General features: G+C 41.2%; 1 protein-coding gene across 1 annotated transcript; it reads right to left on the bottom strand.

Annotated features, from left to right (window-relative positions):
* Nucleotides 1–1,753: 1,753 nt before the first annotated feature.
* On the bottom strand, nt 1,754–5,063 carry LOC123769509 (anti-lipopolysaccharide factor). Its single transcript, XM_045760675.2, has 3 exons — nt 4,885–5,063; nt 4,013–4,146; nt 1,754–2,971 (listed from the first exon to the last, which is right to left on the bottom strand). Exons 1-3 carry the CDS (start codon nt 5,001–5,003, stop codon nt 2,853–2,855), a joined length of 372 nt encoding a protein of 123 aa, XP_045616631.2. The 5' UTR covers nt 5,004–5,063; the 3' UTR covers nt 1,754–2,852.
* Nucleotides 5,064–18,992: the final 13,929 nt, after the last annotated feature.

Here is an 18,992-nt window from a genome sequence, read left to right as displayed (position 1 = left end):
TGAATGGGGGGTCCTGTGACTTGGGGGGAGTCCTGGGGGTGGGGGATCCTGTGAGTGTGTAACTTTGTACCGTTGACGTGTGGTGGAATGTTGTAGATCACTATCAGAGTAGAGCTTTTGGAGAAAACGTGAAACTTAGGAATGAGGAAGGGACTCTGGACTTCTCCTAATAGAACGTCGCATTTTGACGTATGCGCTATCTAAGGCCAAAAACCGTCGTTACTAGAAAATCGATAGCGGCTCGCAAAGGGTTGACATACTGTCCCGTCTTCTGTTTTTGGGTCTTCTGGTAGGTTAATATAAGGGCACTTTAGTACGACGGTTTCTTGACGTTGGGAAGCCTTAACTGGGCGGGCTGGGATCAGACCTCAGCGGACGTCAGGCAACAGATCCGTTACTGACGAATGTTATAATGGATCAAGTGTAACTTCTTCCTACTAAATTTTACATTCGGAATGTCCATTCATTTGACTTGTGCAACTCTCGACAGTAATGGTCTCAATTGTCTAAACAAATAGTTGCGAATGTCCTCTTTGGTTAAATATCATAAATCAGATGTACTTTTAAGCGGGAACAAGATGTACAAAATGTTAAGAGACTTGATGTGCTACAAGTTTGGTGTTGGAGTTTAACGACTATCAGCCGCTGGAGGGTTATTAAGACCACAACAACACCTTACTGACTCACCAGCAAGAATACTTTCGTCCGGAATACAAGGACGAAAGTTAAGTCAGTCAGTCAGTGTCTCTCCCTCTCTCTCTCTCTCTCCTCTCTCTCTCTCTCTCTCTCTCTCTCTCTCTCTCTCTCTCTCTCTCTCTCTCTCTCTCTCTCTCTCTCTCTCTCTCTCTCTCTCTCTCTCTCTCTCTCTCTCTCTCTCTCTCTCTCTCTCTCTCTCTCCCCCCCCCCTCTCTCCCCCTCTCCCCCTCTCTCTCTCTCTCTCTCTCTCTCTCTCTCTCTCTCTCTCTCTCTCTCTTTCTCTCTCTCTCTCTCTCTCTCTCTCTCTCTCTCTCTCTCTCTCTCTCTCTCTCTTATATATATATATATACTACTTCAGGATTACCTTGAATTCCTCTTGAAACCTGCGACTTTCTTGAGAACACGATAACTTTGCTTGCTAAAAGGACTCTCATTAAGGTCTTTATTAATATCAAGATAAATGATCATGATTTTGAGTCCGAGAGTTTCGTTTCTTGATACAATTATTCCTTTTCCTAATGTACAGCTGTTCCCTCTGGATGCGACTAGTCCTGAACGGTAGTATCCTCGAATACGTGCGTGTTCGACACAATTATGGTTCTAGGCTTGATAGAGTATATGTGCGTAAGTTACATGATAAGGTTAGTTCTTGCTGTACTGCTCAGCGTGACTTTTCAGGGCATTGTTTGGTTGTAGTGAAGTTTGTTTTTAACAGGTTAAAGAGGGACAACGGTAGTGAAGGGAGTGTACACGTATATTGTGGAGTTGTGGGACACATATACATATTACATCCGTCATACACCGGAACACATTACATGCAAGTGTCATACACTCGGTGCGATGGGTTGGTTTAGTTTTGGACTTAATACCCCCATCAACCTCTGGAGGGTTATTAAGCTACCAGAATACCTTAATAACCAGCCAGAAAGCACACTTCAGCCCCGAACATAGTCCAGTGCTAAAGTATACTCCGTGTATTCACACTGAAAAGCAGAATACAACTCTCGGCGGATATCCTAAATTATGTAGAATATTCGTAAACTCGACAAAACAAAAATTACCAGTTTTTAAATTATTTATTTGATTCAATCTTGTCACATGAGTGCACAGATACAAGAATAAAACATTATATATATATCACAGGAAAGGCAAAGTAAAATAATATTCAATTATAAATATACGACTAATATTTACTATGTTCGTCAAAGCTCGCTCGACAAAGCAAGAAAATCTGTCGTCTTCTATAAAACATTTCTGAAACGTCTTTAGGGGTAACTTAATTAAAAAAACCCAGTCAGTTTGAAGTCATCAGTAGTTTGACAGCGTTACATGGGGGTAAAAAGAGATAGTGTTGTCATTGAGCCTATTATGTGTCTCTGTAGCTTTATCCACCGACGCTCATGGATAGGTATTAGGGCATAATATATATCCACATCGATCGAGATTATTCATATTATATCGAGATTGGTTCTTTAAGTGTTCTGCTCACTTTATACGGAAAAAACGCTGTTTAAAAAAAAAATGCTTCACCCAAGTAATTTTCAATGGAAACTAATTCCCTAACCTACGCCTATGTACTTTATGTTAATATAGAATAGTATTGTTTTGTGTATGATTTAATGGAGTAATTTATTAGTTTAAGGTAAAATGATATTTATAAATTTATAAAATGTATTTATAAATTTGTAAACAGTATTTATTAATTTATAAAATGTACTTATAAATTTATCAAAATTATTTATACAAAATTTACATGAGTTTTTTTTTTATAGACGGCCCCTGCATAGAATACATTTGGTTTATGAATGGGCAGAAAAATGATAAACCTGTCCTCCCAACTTATGCACCTCATTTTGGTCTACAACGTACAAAATAAAGGGTACTATACAAAGTAGCGGCTTACATATAAGTCCACGCTTTTTCTACACACACATTGGTTGGATTAGGGGGAAGGGGGTGGCCTGTGTTCATTTGTTTTAGTTACCCCTCATTTTGTATTTTTTTTTTTTGTGGCACTTCGAGAAAACGGGCTGTCGAGATATCAACCGCTCCATTATCTGTTATCTTGCCAGCAGGTAATCACCGACTGTAGTTAGGAATCCATAAATGACTGCCGAAGTGCGAAACCTCGGAGGTAAAGGACACGGAAGGATGATTTAGTTAGCTCCAAACCAGCTCTTGGCTTCCTCATCCGAAATGAGCCCCTTCGCTTGGGCCTTCTTGATGAAGTCCTCAGTAGCCTTGTTCACTACAGAGCTTTGACTGCGGGTGAGCGCTGTAAGGGAGTACAAATATTTTATTACATGAAACAAAGTAATATACACACACACAAATCACAATAGTGTGATGTATGAAATGAACAAATCCACAAGGGCCGTGACGAGGATTCGAACCTACGTCCGAGAGCATCCTAGAAGCTGCCTTAATCGACTGAGCTACGACATGGTATAAGAATTGCAACCAAAAATTCCACTGAATTCGAACGTAGGTTCGAATCTTCGTCACGGCCCTTGTGGATTTTTTTTAAATACTTATGTATGTGTGATTTCCTGATGTAAAAATATATTACTTTAAGGAATATTTTGTGCGATTTTTAATGTAAGCTGGTCAATAATTACACGAAATGCTAGCAGGTGGTGATACCATTAAGTATTTTCTTGAAGGAACAGAATGAAACTTTGACAGCATTTGATGTTTAGCAGTGGGCCATTTATATGGGAAGTATTGTAGAAGCAGAGTAATGAAATGAGCTGATGACCAGAAATGAGAAAATGACCAGCCCGAAACGCTTTGCGTAATAGTGGCTTTAGGCATTGTATGTACTAGCTCTGTCTATTAATCCAACAAATTTTGTAAAATCTTTTGTATGTATGTACCTTACCTAAATAAACATTTATTTATTTATTATTTATAGCTAAAAGCAAAGATAAAAGAAGATACAATGGCGCATGACGAGGGACAGTTGGACTGCGCCAGGTGGTTCAGCTGGCGATGTGTATAGTGCAGACGAGGAGTCACAAAGGTACGGGCTCACCATAGCCCGTGCTACTTGGATTTTTTTGTTCCAGGTAGCGAATCTTTAACAACAGAGGAGTCACAATAACGTGGCAGAAATATGTTGACCAGACCACACACTAGAAGCTGAAGGGACGACGACGTTTCGGTCCGTCCCGGACCATTCTCAAGTCGAATGCGGCGATGTGTACAATCGACTTGAGAATGGTCCAGGACGGACCAAAACGTCGTCGTCCCTTCACTTTCTAGTGTGTGGTTTGGTCAACATGTGTAGTGTAATACAGCAAGAACTGTAACCCACCTTCACCCTTGATGTTGGTCCAGCCCGGGCACCAAAAACTACCGTCAAAGTAAAGCTCCCACTTCCTGAACTTGGGTTTCACGGAGTAGTTACAGTAGTGGTCTAACAGCACCGCTTCTCCTTGTCGGAACAACCTGTTAACAATACCGTGATTGTTAAGCATAATATTCGCTCAGGAAAGGACCTAGAACAGGTGCTTAAATATTAATAGCAGTTATTCATATTTGAGCAAATACTATTTATAGAACAAATATACGATTGCAGGCGATGAATCACAATAACGTGGCTGAAGAATGTTGACTAGACCACACACTAGAAGGTGAAGGGACGACGACGACGTTTCGGTCCGTCCTGGACCATTCTCAAGTCGATTGTGAATCAATCGACTTGAGAATGGTCCAGGACGGACCGAAACGTCGTCGTCCATTCACCTTCTAGTGTGTAATCTGGTCAACAAATATACGATTGCTAGTTTGAAGCCGGATGCAGCCATGCAGCCTGATGGATGCCCTGCTAACCCCGCCATGCAAAGTTCAGATAGCTATATCACCCTATATAGCTATATAGATAGCTATATAGGGAGCCGAGCGGACAGCACGCTAGACTTGTGATCCTGTGGTCCTGGGTTCGATCCCAGGCGCCGGCGAGAAACATTGGGCAGAGTTTCTTTCACCCTGTGCCCCTGTTACCTAGCAGTAAAATAGGTACCTGGGTGTTAGTCAGCTGTCACGGGCTGCTTCCTGGGGGTGGAGGCCTGGTCGAGGACCGAGCCGCGGGGACACTAAAAAGCCCCGAAATCATCTCAAGATAACTCAAGATAACTCAAGATAACCACCCGCAAAATACCAGGAGAGAGAATTTAATTTGCTTACCCTTTAACTTGGTCGCCCAGTAATGGTGCCAGGATGTCCAACTGGGCCTGGCACCTTGGGAGGAACGGTGCCGTCAGTGCTGCCACCACCAACACACACACTAACACAGACTGGTGCATCTTACGGAGGAAGGTGTGACTCCGCCGGTGTCAAGGTATCGTGTGAGCTCCGGTGTTGACTGCGTTAATTAATGTTACCCGGCTTTCTTCGCCCAAATGCCAAGACGTCAATAAACGTCTTATCGTGGCGGCGTCAGATACGACGTGATATTGTACCTCGCGGTCATCAATTATTTGGATTCCTCGCCTGAACATCAACGAGCAGTTAAACCACTCGAGAATAAATATATTAGAATACCTGACAGCAATAGAATTCAAGAATGGTGGTGGTGTGCATGCCTCGTTGGGAAGCCCTGTGGAATCCTGTCTCGGAGATTTCTTCCTCTCTCCTCCACTTCCACCCCCTCCTCAACATCCCCACCCCCCCCTCCTCCTCCTCACTCCCCTCTCCCCAACATCTCGTATACTCTTTAACCCCCTTACTTTCTGGGTGTTTCCACTGGGAAAGTCCCCAGAGTGAATATTTAAGCAGTCACCTGCCCACGCAGGTGGGCAGGGGTACACGGATGTGTCATGGGGTCATGGGATGTGTCATGGGATGTATCATGGGATGTGTCATGGGAGCAAGCTGGTATTCACCTAGTTGTATTCACCGGGATTGAGCTCTGCTCTTTCGGCCCGCCTCTCAACTGTCAATCAATCAACTGATTTTTTTGACACACACACATACACACACACACACACACACACACACCACACACACACACACACACACACACACACACACACACACACACACACTCACACACACACACACACACACACACACACACACACACACACACACAGTGTCCAGTGTCAGAGTAGTAGACAAATGGAATGCATTAGGCAGTGATGTGGTGGAGGCTGACTCCATACACAGCTTTAAGTGTAGATATGATAGAGCCCAGTAGGCTCAGGAACCTGTACACCAGTTGATTTGACAGTTGAGAGGCGGGACCAAAGAGCTTGAGTTCAACCCCCGCAAGCACAATTAGGTGAGTACAATTAAGTGAGTACACACACACACACACCCAGGAAGCAGCCCGTAACAGCTGTCTAACTCCCAGGTACCTATATACTGCTAGGCAACAGGGGCATCAGGGGGCGAAAGAAACTCTGCCGATTTGTTTCCACCATCGCCGGGGATCGAACCCGGACCCCTAGAATTACGAGCCCAGAGCATTGTCCACTCAGCCACAGGCCCCTGTACGTGTGTGTGTGTTTGTGTGTGTGTGTGTGTGTGTGTGTGTGTGTCTATCACTAATTGTCACAACTCACCTAGTTGTGCTTGCAGGGGTTGAGCTTTAGCTCTTTGGTCCCGCCTCTCAACCGTCAATCAACAGGTTCCTGAGCCTATTGGGCTCTATCATATCTATACTTGAAACTGTGTATGGAGTCAGCCTCCACCACATCACTGCCTAATGCATTCCATTTGTCAACCACTCTGACACTAAAAAAGTTCTTTCTAATATCTCTGTGGCTCATTTGGGCACTCAGTTTCCACCTGTGTCCCCTAGTGCGTGTGCCCCTTGTGTTAAACAGCCTGTCTTTATCTATCCTGTCGATTCCCTTGAGAATCTTGAATGTGGTGATCATGTCCCCCCTAACTCTTCTGTCTTCCAGCGAAGTGAGGTTTAATTCCCGTAGTCTCTCCTCGTAGTTCATGCCTCTCAACTCGGGTACTAGTCTGGTGGCAAACCTTTGAACCTTTTCCAGTCTAGTCTTATGCTTGACTAGATATGAACTCCATACTGGAGCCGCATACTCCAGGATTGGTCTGACATATGTGGTATATAATGTTCTGAAAGATTTCTTACACAAGTTTCTAAAAGCCGTTCTTATGTTATCAACCTGGCATATGCCGCTGATGTTATCCTCCTGATATGAGCTTCAGGGGACAGGTCTGGCGTGATATCAACCCCCAGGTCTTTTTCTCTCTCTCTCTGACTCTTGAAGTATTTCATCTCCCAAACGATACCTTGTATCTGGTCTCCTGCTTCCTACCCCTATCTTCATTACATTACATATGCTTGGGTTAAACTCTAACAACCATTTGTTCGACCATTCCTGCAGCTTGTCCAGGTCTTCTTGAAGCCTCAAGCTGTCCTCCTCTGTCTTAATCTTTCTCATAATTTTGGCGTCGTCAGCAAACATTGAGAGGAATGAGTCTATACCCTCTGGGAGATCATTTACGTATATCAGAAACAGGAAACAAGATCATGTGTGCGCGTATGCGTGTTATGATAGAGCCAGTTATGTACACCTGCTCGGAGCAGAGTTTTTTTTTTTTGAGATATATACAAGAGTTGTTACATTCTTGTAGAGCCACTAGTACACGTAGCGTTTCGGGCAGGTCCCTGGAATACGATCCCCGCCGCGAAGAATCGTTTTTTCATCCAAGTACACATTTTACTGTTGCGTTAAACAGAGGCTACAGTTAAGGAATTGCGCCCAGTAAATCCTCCCCGGCCAGGATACGAACCCATGACAGCGCTCGCGGAACGCCAGGCGAGTGTCTTACCACTGCACCACGGAGTTCTCGCTGTCACAGCCACTCCGACGGCAGCAGTAGACTGGCGTAAGGAACCATTAGTGGGAAAGGTTCAGGAGAAGGCACTCTCTGTGGCCAGAGTGGATCTGGCTTAAGGCATTGTACTTTGCCTCAAGCCGAAGCACGAGTTGCTCGTTTATTCTTCATCTTGGGAGTGAAAATAGGGATAGTTACTTGGAAAATTCCATTTCTTGGAAGATTTCCATCCCGCGCGCGGTGGTGGAAAGGGTTATAGAGGCACATGAGCTTGTAAGAGGGATGGAGGTTCTTCTATGATGCTCGGAATTGCCATTATCTCTCTTGGTAGGGCTTATAAACCTCATATACATTGGGGTTGTCTCCGTGGTGTAGTGGTAAGACACTCGCCTGGCGTTCCGCGAGCGCTATGTCATGGGTTCGTATCCTGGCCGGGGAGGATTTACTGGGCGCAATTCCTTAACTGTAGCCTCTGTTTAACGCAACAGTAAAATGTGTACTTGGATGAAAAAACGATTCTTCGCGGCAGGGGATCGTATTCCAGGGACCATAGGATTAAGGACTTGCCCGAAACGCTACGCGTACTAGTGGCTGTACAAGAATGTAACAACTCTTGTATATATCTAAAAATATATATATATATATATATATATATATATATATATATATATATATATATATATATATATATATATATATATATATATTCTGAGATCAGTTGCAGTTTTTGCAAGTCATTATGAGGCAGAAAGCTGTATGCAATTAGTTTTCCCACAAAAGGATATTGCTCAGTTGAAAGATGATGTCACTCAGTAACCACAGACCATAATGGGAGTAACCTTCGAATCACCAACAGGATGACTGGGAACTGCTCACTAGCAAATCTAAACTAATACCCAAGGGGACTTTTACACTTCTTATACGATATCTCAGCTGTTGATGTTTATATTATGGATGTGTCATCCGGCAAAAATTTAGAAAGGTTTTTTCATAAACCTCAAAGCACTATTTTTAATCAAGCCTTAAGGAACTATAAACGTAAGTTTTTTATTGCAGAAGGTCATGAAATTTTATGTGAACTTTAAACAAATTATAAATTTCTTCATGCATTTTTATTAAATTGTCTTAAGTAACTTTAAAAATAAATTCTAATTGTTTTTGTACTTTTGTATATATCTTCGTTATATATTTAAACTCTAATAAATTATGATAATATTTAATGCCAAGATATGGTTTGTGACTTCTAAATTTGCCCTACAAACTTGCAATTGTAAATAACTAGTAATAACATATATATTATAAATGCTATATACCGATACAACATTAAGTCTTGAAATTCTTACATATAAACTTAATCAATTAGGAATATAAACTAAGTTGAAATAATACCAAATTAGAAAGTTTATATTTAGATTGGTTTACCATCAAACGTTTTCTGTGGCCATTCTAAAGAAAATGGTTTATGAAAATGGGGATACTTAATATTTTATTTTAGAATTACTTAATGCAATGAACAACACATTACTGTAGATAGGACCAACTTGGAGAAGCCGAAGGATGAAACGTTTGAATATGTTCCTTGAACCTAAAGCCTCTATTCACCTAACAGAAAATATAAATCCCACATAGCACAAGTATATGATCCAGGACTTGGCTTTATCCTCATATAAAAAATATATTGATGTTCATTTATTTGTTTTATTTATTTATATATATACAAGATTTCTTACATTCTTGTACAGCCACTAGCACGCATAGCGTTTCGGACAATAGGATTGGCGCCCAGTCAATAAACATATATATTTATCTAGTTAACATTTGAGGTCGATGTATATGTTAATTGAAAGTCGGCACATCCGTACTCTATGTTAATTTTTATTCATGTCAGTATGCTCTTTTTCAGCGTGTGATTTGACTCTTTGCAATCCCCTTCCCTCTTTCCTTTATTGCTTTAATTTATTTATAAATAAATTTTTAATGTATTAATTATTAAATGCACAATAAGGTCTCGAAACATAGGTAGCTACGGTCTCGACTCACAGTCAAGGATTCCCGGGTTCGTGTCCCAGGCGAAGGAAATTTACTTAGCCGCGTTTTCTTTTCACATAATGAACCTATTGCATTGCTGCTGTTCACCTATCAGCGATTAAATAGGTAGCCGGCCGGGAATTAGGCAACTGCTGTGGGGTTGCATCCTAGGTTCAGGCTCAGTAGTTCAACGTTGGGAGGACCCCGATTCAAGCTTAAAGTATATATGTACACAGGCATCTACGCTCCGACAACGGAAACTACATATATGGTTCAAGTTCAAGTAAGTTTTTTGAGATAATAAAATACATCATGAAAGGATAGAGCAGCTTAGGCTATTTCTACCCTCATCTACTTCAAGTCCTTCAAATGAATCACAATTTGATTTAGTAGACAAATAATTATATACATTGCAAATACATATATCTATGCGTCACGTGTCCAAGGCATGATACATGCACAACGTGTCCAAGACTTGATACATGAGCCACGTGTCCAAGATATGACACATACACCACGTGTCCAAAATACGACACAAGAGACGGTCTCCCACTAACAAGTGGGAGACCGCTGAGCCCCTGATTTAATCCTGTCGATAGTAAGTAATGTGTTGCTAATTGAATTAGGTATTTATAAAATAAAATGTTAAGTCTCCCCATTATTATAAACCATTTTCTATAATACTATTAGGCCAGAGAATATTATTCATGGTAAACTAATCTAAATGTTAAATTTTCCAGTGGTTCTATTTCAATTTAGTTTACATTTATTCTTCGTCTTCTTCTTCTTGATAGTAGGTGCAGTTTGCATGAAGGGTTTGTCCTCCCGATGACTGCACCAGTACTGATGTTGTTGGACCCGTTTATGTTGAAGATGATCGGAGCTACCAAGGTGCTTGTTGCGTTGTGCTGTAGATAGAGGAACGGTGATTAAAACAGAGGTGTGTTGTTGGGAGACTTGCCGCACCGTAGGACGGTGTGTTGTGTTTATGGTGTCAGCTGATCCTTGGTGCTGCGACGAGGCAGTTGTTTTCTGTGTTTAGCTGTTGGTGGCGCCAGGTATAAATGTGGCGCGGGTCAGATGTGACCCAATTTGTTGGTCGACTGGAGATATTTAGCCAGTGCTTTGACTATTTGGTATTTTTCTTGTGACGAGTGGTCACCGCCTCCTAATATATGCTCGATGGTGAAGGGTATTTTAAGTGCGATAAAGACTTGTTTGAAATTTACTCTGGCACTATAATGTCGGAAGCAGTGCGGGAGATAGTGTTCGACTGTTTCAGGCACCTGACGTTGCAACCCGTTCTCGCAAATTTAATAAGTCAATATTGACTTATTAAATATGTGCATAGGTGACATACTTAACATAATAGATACCCTTAAAAAGATTCATAGAAAACACCGACCTTACCTAACCTTGTTAGTATGTTAAGATAAGCATCTTATTGCTTCGTAATTACAATTATTACCTAACCTATAATAGGTATAGGTTAAGTAATAATTGTAATTACGAAGCAATAAGATGCTTATCTTAAGATACTAACAAGGTTAGGTAAGGTCGGTGTTTTCTATGAATCTTTTTAAGGGTATCTATTAGGTTTAGTATATCACCTATGCACGTAGTTAATAAGTCAATATTGACTTTACGAATTTGCGAGAACGGGTTGCAACAGTGAGTACAGAGTTCGTTGATGTCTGTTCTGTACTTAGAGCTGTGTGCTGCTAGTTTGGTGTGTCCCAGCCTTAATCTGGTCATCGTTACATAAATTTCTCTGCTTTTATATCGGACATGTTTCCAAGTTTCCCATTTCTTTTTAATGGACCCATAGTGCAAAGGTGAGCATAACATTTTCCAGTCTGTTGCTAAATCCTGGCAGATGGTATCTTTGAAGGCTCCTTTACGTGCAACATGGGTTTATTCATGGGTGTACGTTTATTCAAATTCAATTTTTATTCAGGTAAAAGTACAAACATACAGTTGAATTTATAGATAGAGCTAGTACATACAATACCTAAAGCCACTAATACGCATAGCGTTTCGGGCAACGTTTATAATAATTAAAGTTTATATGTGAGTATATCAAGAGTTAATGCTGTTTCGGTATACTGTATTTGCTTTTTAATGTATTTTAATTGTACTTATTTGCTATTTTTTATTTGTAACTTGCATTTTACAAGACACGAGCGGTGGCTTGGTATTACTATTTTTTTCAATTTACTGAAATTTACCTGAGGAGCAATCATCTAGGCATACCCCTCCCCCCCCCACGATGGGGACAGGGGAGGGGGTGTTTGGTGAACACCTTAACATAGGTGTTGGCCAAAGGTGAAACGCATGTGTAGTCCCACACCAACTATCTACCATTCTTCTAGGGGTTCACTGTGATCCCATATCTGGGCGACCGACAGGTTCGTCAGCTTTCTTAGCGGGGCATTAGGTAACGAGGTTCTCTCTCTGCTGGACAACCGGCTGTGATAAGGCTCTTCTTAATAATGTCATTTACCTCGCTGTGTCTTCCATGCCAGCTTATTTGCATATTTTTGGTATAAAAAGTCGTAATTAAAACTCCAAATATGTGCATTTACCCTGAATTCCGCTAAAAAATAACACTCAATAGTCATATTTCCGATGTATTTGTATTTTGAAAACTACAGGTCAATTTAAGCAAAATATAACCAATCGCCATTTTCACTCATTTGCATATTTTCCGTATAAAAAGACGTAATTTAAAACTCTCTCTCTTTCACTCTTTTCAAGTGCAGAACAACACATCCGGATCTTCAACAGCACACATTCTAGCGTGAGAGACGATGATGTGCAGTTGTTGTTGTTGTTAAAGATTCGCTACCTGGAACAAAAAGTTCCAAGTAACACGGGCTATGGTGAGCCCGAGGTGCCTTGATGTGCAGATCACAGCTCATCCTCCTCCAGCAGTGTGACGAGTGATAAACAGCCTCGCGATGACAGCTCCCTGCAAGCCTAGCGCAATAATTGGGCTCCCTTTGTGTGTATTTATACCTCAATAAACCTATTTGAATAATTGGGTTCGAATCGTAAGCTTGTAGTATCGCGAGAAAGGATGAAGGATGGAATGTGTAGGATGCGGATTGTGCGTGAAATAAGTAATTATGATAATGACAATGATGATAAAACTGACGATAACGATGATTGACATAGATGACTCATGATGATTAATAATTACGTTGTCAAAGGTGATTGATGATGATTAGTCACGATTTATAGTGATGACTGAAGATGAGTGATGATGACAATGGGGAGAGAGATGCGTGGGGCAGTTAATAATGCACGGAGTCAGTGGTGAAGGTGTGAGTGTACACAGGTGCTGCTCGGCCAAGAGCTGTAAGAGCCAGGTACCTAGACTCTTACGTCTCAAAATAAGCAACACAAGACTTCATAAAGGGGGACCTATGAACACCAAGCCTGGCACTCTGAAGGGGAAGGGAACTGTAGAAGAGAGAGAGAGAGAAATAAAGAGAGAGAGAGAGAGAGAGAGAGAGAGAGAGAGAGAGAGAGAGAGAGAGAGAGAGAGAGAGAGAGAGAGAGAGAGAGAGAGAGAGAGAGAGAGAGAGAGAGAGAGAGAAAACTACTCTATTGTACTAACTATTTGTGCCTGTAGGATCGAGCTCTTAGCTCTTGGATACTCCTTTTGTAACGGGCGGTTGTAATGTACTGATTCCCGACCTATTTTCGCTATCAATCAATTATATATCTCTCATTTTCACACACATACATCCGCACATTCAACCTACAACAGCTGTCTAATTCCAAGGTTATCTACTTAACGCTAGATGAACAGAGGCATCAGATATATAGAGACTCTGCCAAATTGTCTTTGACTCAATCTGGAATCGAATTTGGGTCCGTGAATTGTGAATCGCAAGCGCTGTGTTTATGTTTTTGTGTGAAAGGGAGGAGTCACTGGAACAAAGGAAGATGTGTTAATGTTTGACGTAATATGCAGCTGAGAGAAGCCGGTGACGACCGTGTTTGTACGTGTGTGGATGCATATGTGTGATCTTTATTGACGTGTGGATTTACCTGCATGCATAGGCCACTTTCTGTGTGTACATATGACGCATTCTGAGTGCTGCTGTTTTGACACTTTTTCTTTATACGCATGCATTTTTCGTTACAATTCTCACCCATTTATTCGTAAATAAATGGGTGAGAAGCGAACCAGTCCACTTTCTCAAGTTATAACACCTGTTTTTGGTTGTTTGGTCACTATACTGGGAGTAATCAGCTTGGCCTTGCTGGGGACAAGCCTATGGACAATAATAATAATAATAATTTATTATTATTATTTATAGGAGTGTGTACATATTCAGGAAGAGAGCACTTCACTCTTAAGTGAAGACTCGCCCTCCCTCGTTTCGGAGTGTTATTATTCGTGTGGTTGCACAACCGGAAATGTTGCATACTTTAAGCTTGCAATTAGTACACTTGTGGCATTTACGAGCTAACTCGGACACGTTCTTCCTGCGCTAAGATCACACGAAGTAATCAACCCGTGTAATTTATCGCTTACACGAAAGTGTGTGACCTCGAATATACTTCAAAAGAGTCGATTGGAAAACAACAACAATAAACTATTATAACCCTGGAAACACAAACCGAAACTGTCTCTATTTTCCGCTTGTTACAACTTGTAATAAAGTTGTTACAACTTGTAATAAAGTTGTTACATTTTGGCTTAACGTGTTTATGACGTATTAGAACGTTGTTACAACTTGCTATATTGGTTGTTATAACTGGTTAGGAGGTGTTAAAACTTGTTGGAACGTTGTACCAACATCGTAGTTTCGGTTTTTACACCTTCTGAAGATGTATTTAATATACGAAAGTACTTAAGGAAATTTCCTGTTTCATTTTTCCTCCGTGGTCTGACATTGTCACATTCTTAATCACGTGTTTATTTTCGTGATATACACACATATATATATATATATATATATATATATATATATATATATATATATATATATAAAGAAATATAAATATGCTCTATTAAATCCATTCAGGATTCGAAGCCTCACGTCAGTATTCTGTATAAACGAAACAGGTTTCGTCCATTCAGGATGTTATCACTGCAGATTAGCTTAATTCCATCCCCCCGGAGAGCTGGTCTGGCCGGCTTGCCGTGTTACACCAACTGGCCGGCCGGCTGGTTGGTTGGGTAGCTGGCTGACAAGCTGGTAGGTAGCCTAAGCATTCAGCGGCACGTCTGGATGTGTGGCTGGCCGGCTGGCTGGCTTGCCGAGGCATCCAGCAGGACCGAGCGCGGAGCCAGGGTTGCCAGTTGGGCTACAAGTAGCGAATTGGGCTACTTTTGAGAGCCCCACGCTCCCAAATTTTTAATTTCGCTACTTGCGACTTTTTGGGCTAGTTTAAACGCAAGTTGGGCTACTTTCGGCTATTAATATTAAGAAACTCAATGATGATTATTTATGCTTTAATAATATAATCTGTACAAATCACAGCCGAGTCCAACAGCCTGATTGACTAGACCACTTAGCGCAGGAGCCCTGGTCAGAGACCGGCCCCTGGGGACATTGATCATAGGAACCTTTGAAAGAAAAAGTAACCGCAAGGCAAGGTAATCCTCCCCAGGGGCAATAGATTTCCCAACCTTAATTGTTAATAATACTTCATCCCAAAAGCTACACCTGGTTCCACAGATCTTCATTAAGGGGAGAAAGTTATCTAGAAATTTACAGATTGATAAATGATGGGAAAGATCCCTTATAGTTAATACCTTTGTCAGGAAGACGATGGTTGGCAAGGAGTGGTAGTGTAAAGCGGCCGTTTGATCAGTGGGGTTCTCTAACAACTCATTACCAAATAGCTTTTTCTTCTTGTGATAAATATGTTGCAAGGCAACTATTTTCAATGTACGCTGATCCCTCCAATAAGCTATATTTCACATGTCTCAAACCAATCCTAAATGATTTTGAAAGGATGAATTTACTTTATCAAAAGATGAAGCAGATCAGTATAGCCTTCACACTGTCTTAGAAAATTTCACTCTTGGAATACTCAGAAGAATCTTTCGTCCTCATCATGCAAAGCTTCATGTTAATTTGGACTACAATTCTATGCATCTGCCCCTGGAGAAAGTTGACTTTGGTTACGAGTTTTCAACACTTCTGGCCACTAACAGACAAAACAATTTTACAACCCAGGAAAAGTTTCAAAATGTTCAAGAAACATGCGATAATTTTTTAGTGAAAGCTTGCAAATACCTTCTTTCTCGTATTCTAAGTAATGCTGAAACTATAAAAAAAGGTGAAAAATCTGTTACCTATCATATGCCTTAGCTTACATGGCCACCATTTTCGGAAATGACGCCTACTAATACCATTGACTAGTCCAACATTTGTAAGGGACAAATTCCGACATCTGAATCGTCATTTTAGACCAAGACAATAACTGTCAAGAACACTGCTGGCGATCCCATACTGATTGACCTCGCTGAGTTTGTGTTGAAAATATACAGCTTGCCAATCAGTAATGCCCTGGTTGAACGGATATTTTCGAGAGTAACGTCTGTGAAAACTAAACTGAGAAATCTTGAATGGGAATGGGACTTGAGCTTTTGACATCAGTCTTGAGAATCAAAACATATCTTAAAGAAAATGTAACTTGTTGCTCGTCATTTGAACCGCTCATGTCAATGCTTAAATATGAGTCTGCAGTATTTAAGAACGAGGTTGTGGATGCAGATCAAGATCTTGGTAATCTTCAACTGTAAAGACGTGGAAGGACTTCACACGTATTAAGCTTCAAACAGTAAATATAGGTAAGTTATCCTATTATCATATTGGTTAAATATATATATATGCAGAGATAATATTAATAAAACAATTAAAATCGTTTAATGTACTCTATATATCATAATAGATTACTTTGAAACCCGTATCAGTCACTAAACAAAAAATTGGGCTACTCTTATTACAAATTCACTACTTTTAGACCGTCAGCTCGCTACTTTTAGCAATTTGAATCTGGCAACCCTGGCCAGACACTCAGTCACCCGCCTGGCGTTGAGGAGGTCGGACGCGCGTACCTTGTTCCGTCGACACCTTGTGTGGAGGTGGTGATTATCGACTTCATTAACACGTCCATCCTCGTAACGTCACGTGAAATGGAAAATTATCCTCAATGATTTTATGCTTGCTCGATGAGTTGGAAAATATTTAGCAGGACGAATGTTACGCTACTTGAACTTTGATGAAATTATTTGTTTAAATAGCATTGAATTAGCAAACAGGTGTACTGGTCATGCACTGTTGTTCTGGTTGTGATGGCAATCTTTCTTGTCACGAAGGACTGTGAGGAAGGCCTTATACAGCTGGCCAGTGTGCCAGGCAGTGTGAGTGTCAGCAGCGACTATCACCAGCTCAGGAATTAAGTACCTTTGACAGTGCGCGGCCAACGCTGTCAAAATGTCCAATCACCACGTGGGTTGAACACCTTGGCTATTACTTAGGCGAGGCTTCCTGTTCTTCGTCAAGTCCACCCACCCCCCGCCCCGCCCAACCCCAACATGTCACCCCCCCCCATTCCACCAAGATCAGCTCCCCCTATCAAGTTCACCCCACCCACACCAAGCTCACCCCAGCACGAAGCCCAAGTCTGTGTCAAGTCCATTCATCCTAGCACCAGGCCTGTCACAAAACCATGCCCACCCTACCACCAGCCCCCATCCCAGGACCACGCCCACCATACCCACCCCAGCACCATGCCCACCATACCCACCCCAGCACCACGCCCACCATACCCACCCCAGCACCACGCCCACCATACCCACCCCAGCACCACGCCCACCATACCCACCCCAGCACCACGCCCACCCCAGCACCAGCACTGCCCCGGGCTAATATAAACAAGTGCCTGGGTACACCACAAACATCATGACCCTCAACTTCCGCAGAACGCGAAGCAGTTACACATAATTCTTAAAAATAAATTCCCACTGTGGAAATAAAGTTCTAACTATATGTATTGCCAAAAATCGCTAGTTGCTATTATATCTTGCTTAAGGAATTTTAATCAACGTTTGAGATCAGAATATAAAATTATATAAAATGCGAATATTTAGTAATAGGCTGCTAATGTGATTACTAATGGAATTATTTTGGGGGTGGGAAGGAATTTAAAAATGTAATTTAAGGGATAAAAAGTGTATGCCCGGAAATTGTTCAGCAGCTAATTAAATTTTTGGGTGCCCAAATGAACTGTTTTGACGTAAGCTGGAAGAAATATCTAATAAATATTAATATAAGATAATCGTGATCAAGAGCGAATTCTGAACCTATAATTGGCGTGAATAAAAAGTAGTGACGCGGTTTAGACAGAAACAAAAGTGAAAGTAGATTGGTTAACTATTGGAAAACAGTGACCTGGCAACTATAGAAATATATAGTTACAATGGGGTAAAATTATTTACACATTTTAACTAACCAACGATGTAAATAAAAGCTAATTCTGAGTTGAGATAACAATAATTTCCAATGAACGAAATCAAGACAATATGAACTAGATGAATCGTGATTTGCTTGTTAATGAGATGCAAGTCAAGAAAACAAATAATAATGAGTTAGGTATAAAAGTAGCGGAAAAGTAGCACGATTGTGGAGACAAATAGGCACTAGGAGACTCTAGAAAAGTCGCTGGCCTAAGTCGACATTCTCAGTACGATGTTGCTAGTACCCGAGGAGGGCACAGGTGCCTGACGGACCATCAGGTGTCCTTATTCACGCCGCCAGACAACACCTCGTCAACTGCTTCAGTATATTAAGGTAAAACAAGTTTTATCAGTATCATAGACCTACTACAACAACAACATTCTACCACAGCATTCCCTTACCACAACAACATTCTACCACAGCATTCCCTTACCACAACAACATTCTACCACAGCATTCCCTTACCACAACAACATTATTCTACCACAGCATTCTCTTACCACCACAACAACAACATTTTACCACAGCATTCTCTTACCACCACAACAACAACATTCTACCACAGCATTCCCTTACCACAACAACAACATTCTACCACAGCATTCCCTTACCACAACAACAACACTACCACAGCATTCTCTTACCACAACAACAACGTTCTACCACAGCATTTCCTTACCACCCACCACCACAACATTCTCCCTCCACCCACAACAGCCTATCACGTAACCCGACAACAGGAACTCGCTCGGGATCAGTAATGTATTTTTTGAATAAGCTTTTTTTAACAAAAAAAGTCGGATTTAATTTTCCATTTGGTGGGCCACGATAATCGTGGCTTTGCATGAATTGGGAACGTAATTTACATAACCGTTTGGAGAGACCTTTTTTTTCCTCATCAGGTGGGAAAAAAAAGCCTTGTGTGACCTCCATAGATAAAGGACCCCTTAGAGTTGACCATTT

This window comes from Procambarus clarkii, chromosome 63 (genome assembly GCF_040958095.1).
Source record: "Procambarus clarkii isolate CNS0578487 chromosome 63, FALCON_Pclarkii_2.0, whole genome shotgun sequence".
NCBI classification, from domain to species: Eukaryota; Metazoa; Arthropoda; class Malacostraca; order Decapoda; family Cambaridae; genus Procambarus; species Procambarus clarkii.
Note: the sequence above shows the minus strand (reverse complement) of the source record. Positions and strands in the feature narration are given on the sequence as shown.

Excerpts from the sequence above, each read along its gene's own strand:
- LOC123769509 (XM_045760675.2), bottom strand. The coding sequence starts at position 5,003 with ATGCACCAGTCTGTGTTAGTGTGTGTGTTGGTGGTGGCAGCACTGACG. Across the intron at positions 4,147-4,884 it reads CTGGGCGACCAAGTTAAAGG|GTTGTTCCGACAAGGAGAAG; the intron begins GTAAGCAAATTA and ends TATTGTTAACAG. Across the intron at positions 2,972-4,012 it reads GACCAACATCAAGGGTGAAG|CGCTCACCCGCAGTCAAAGC; the intron begins GTGGGTTACAGT and ends ACTCCCTTACAG.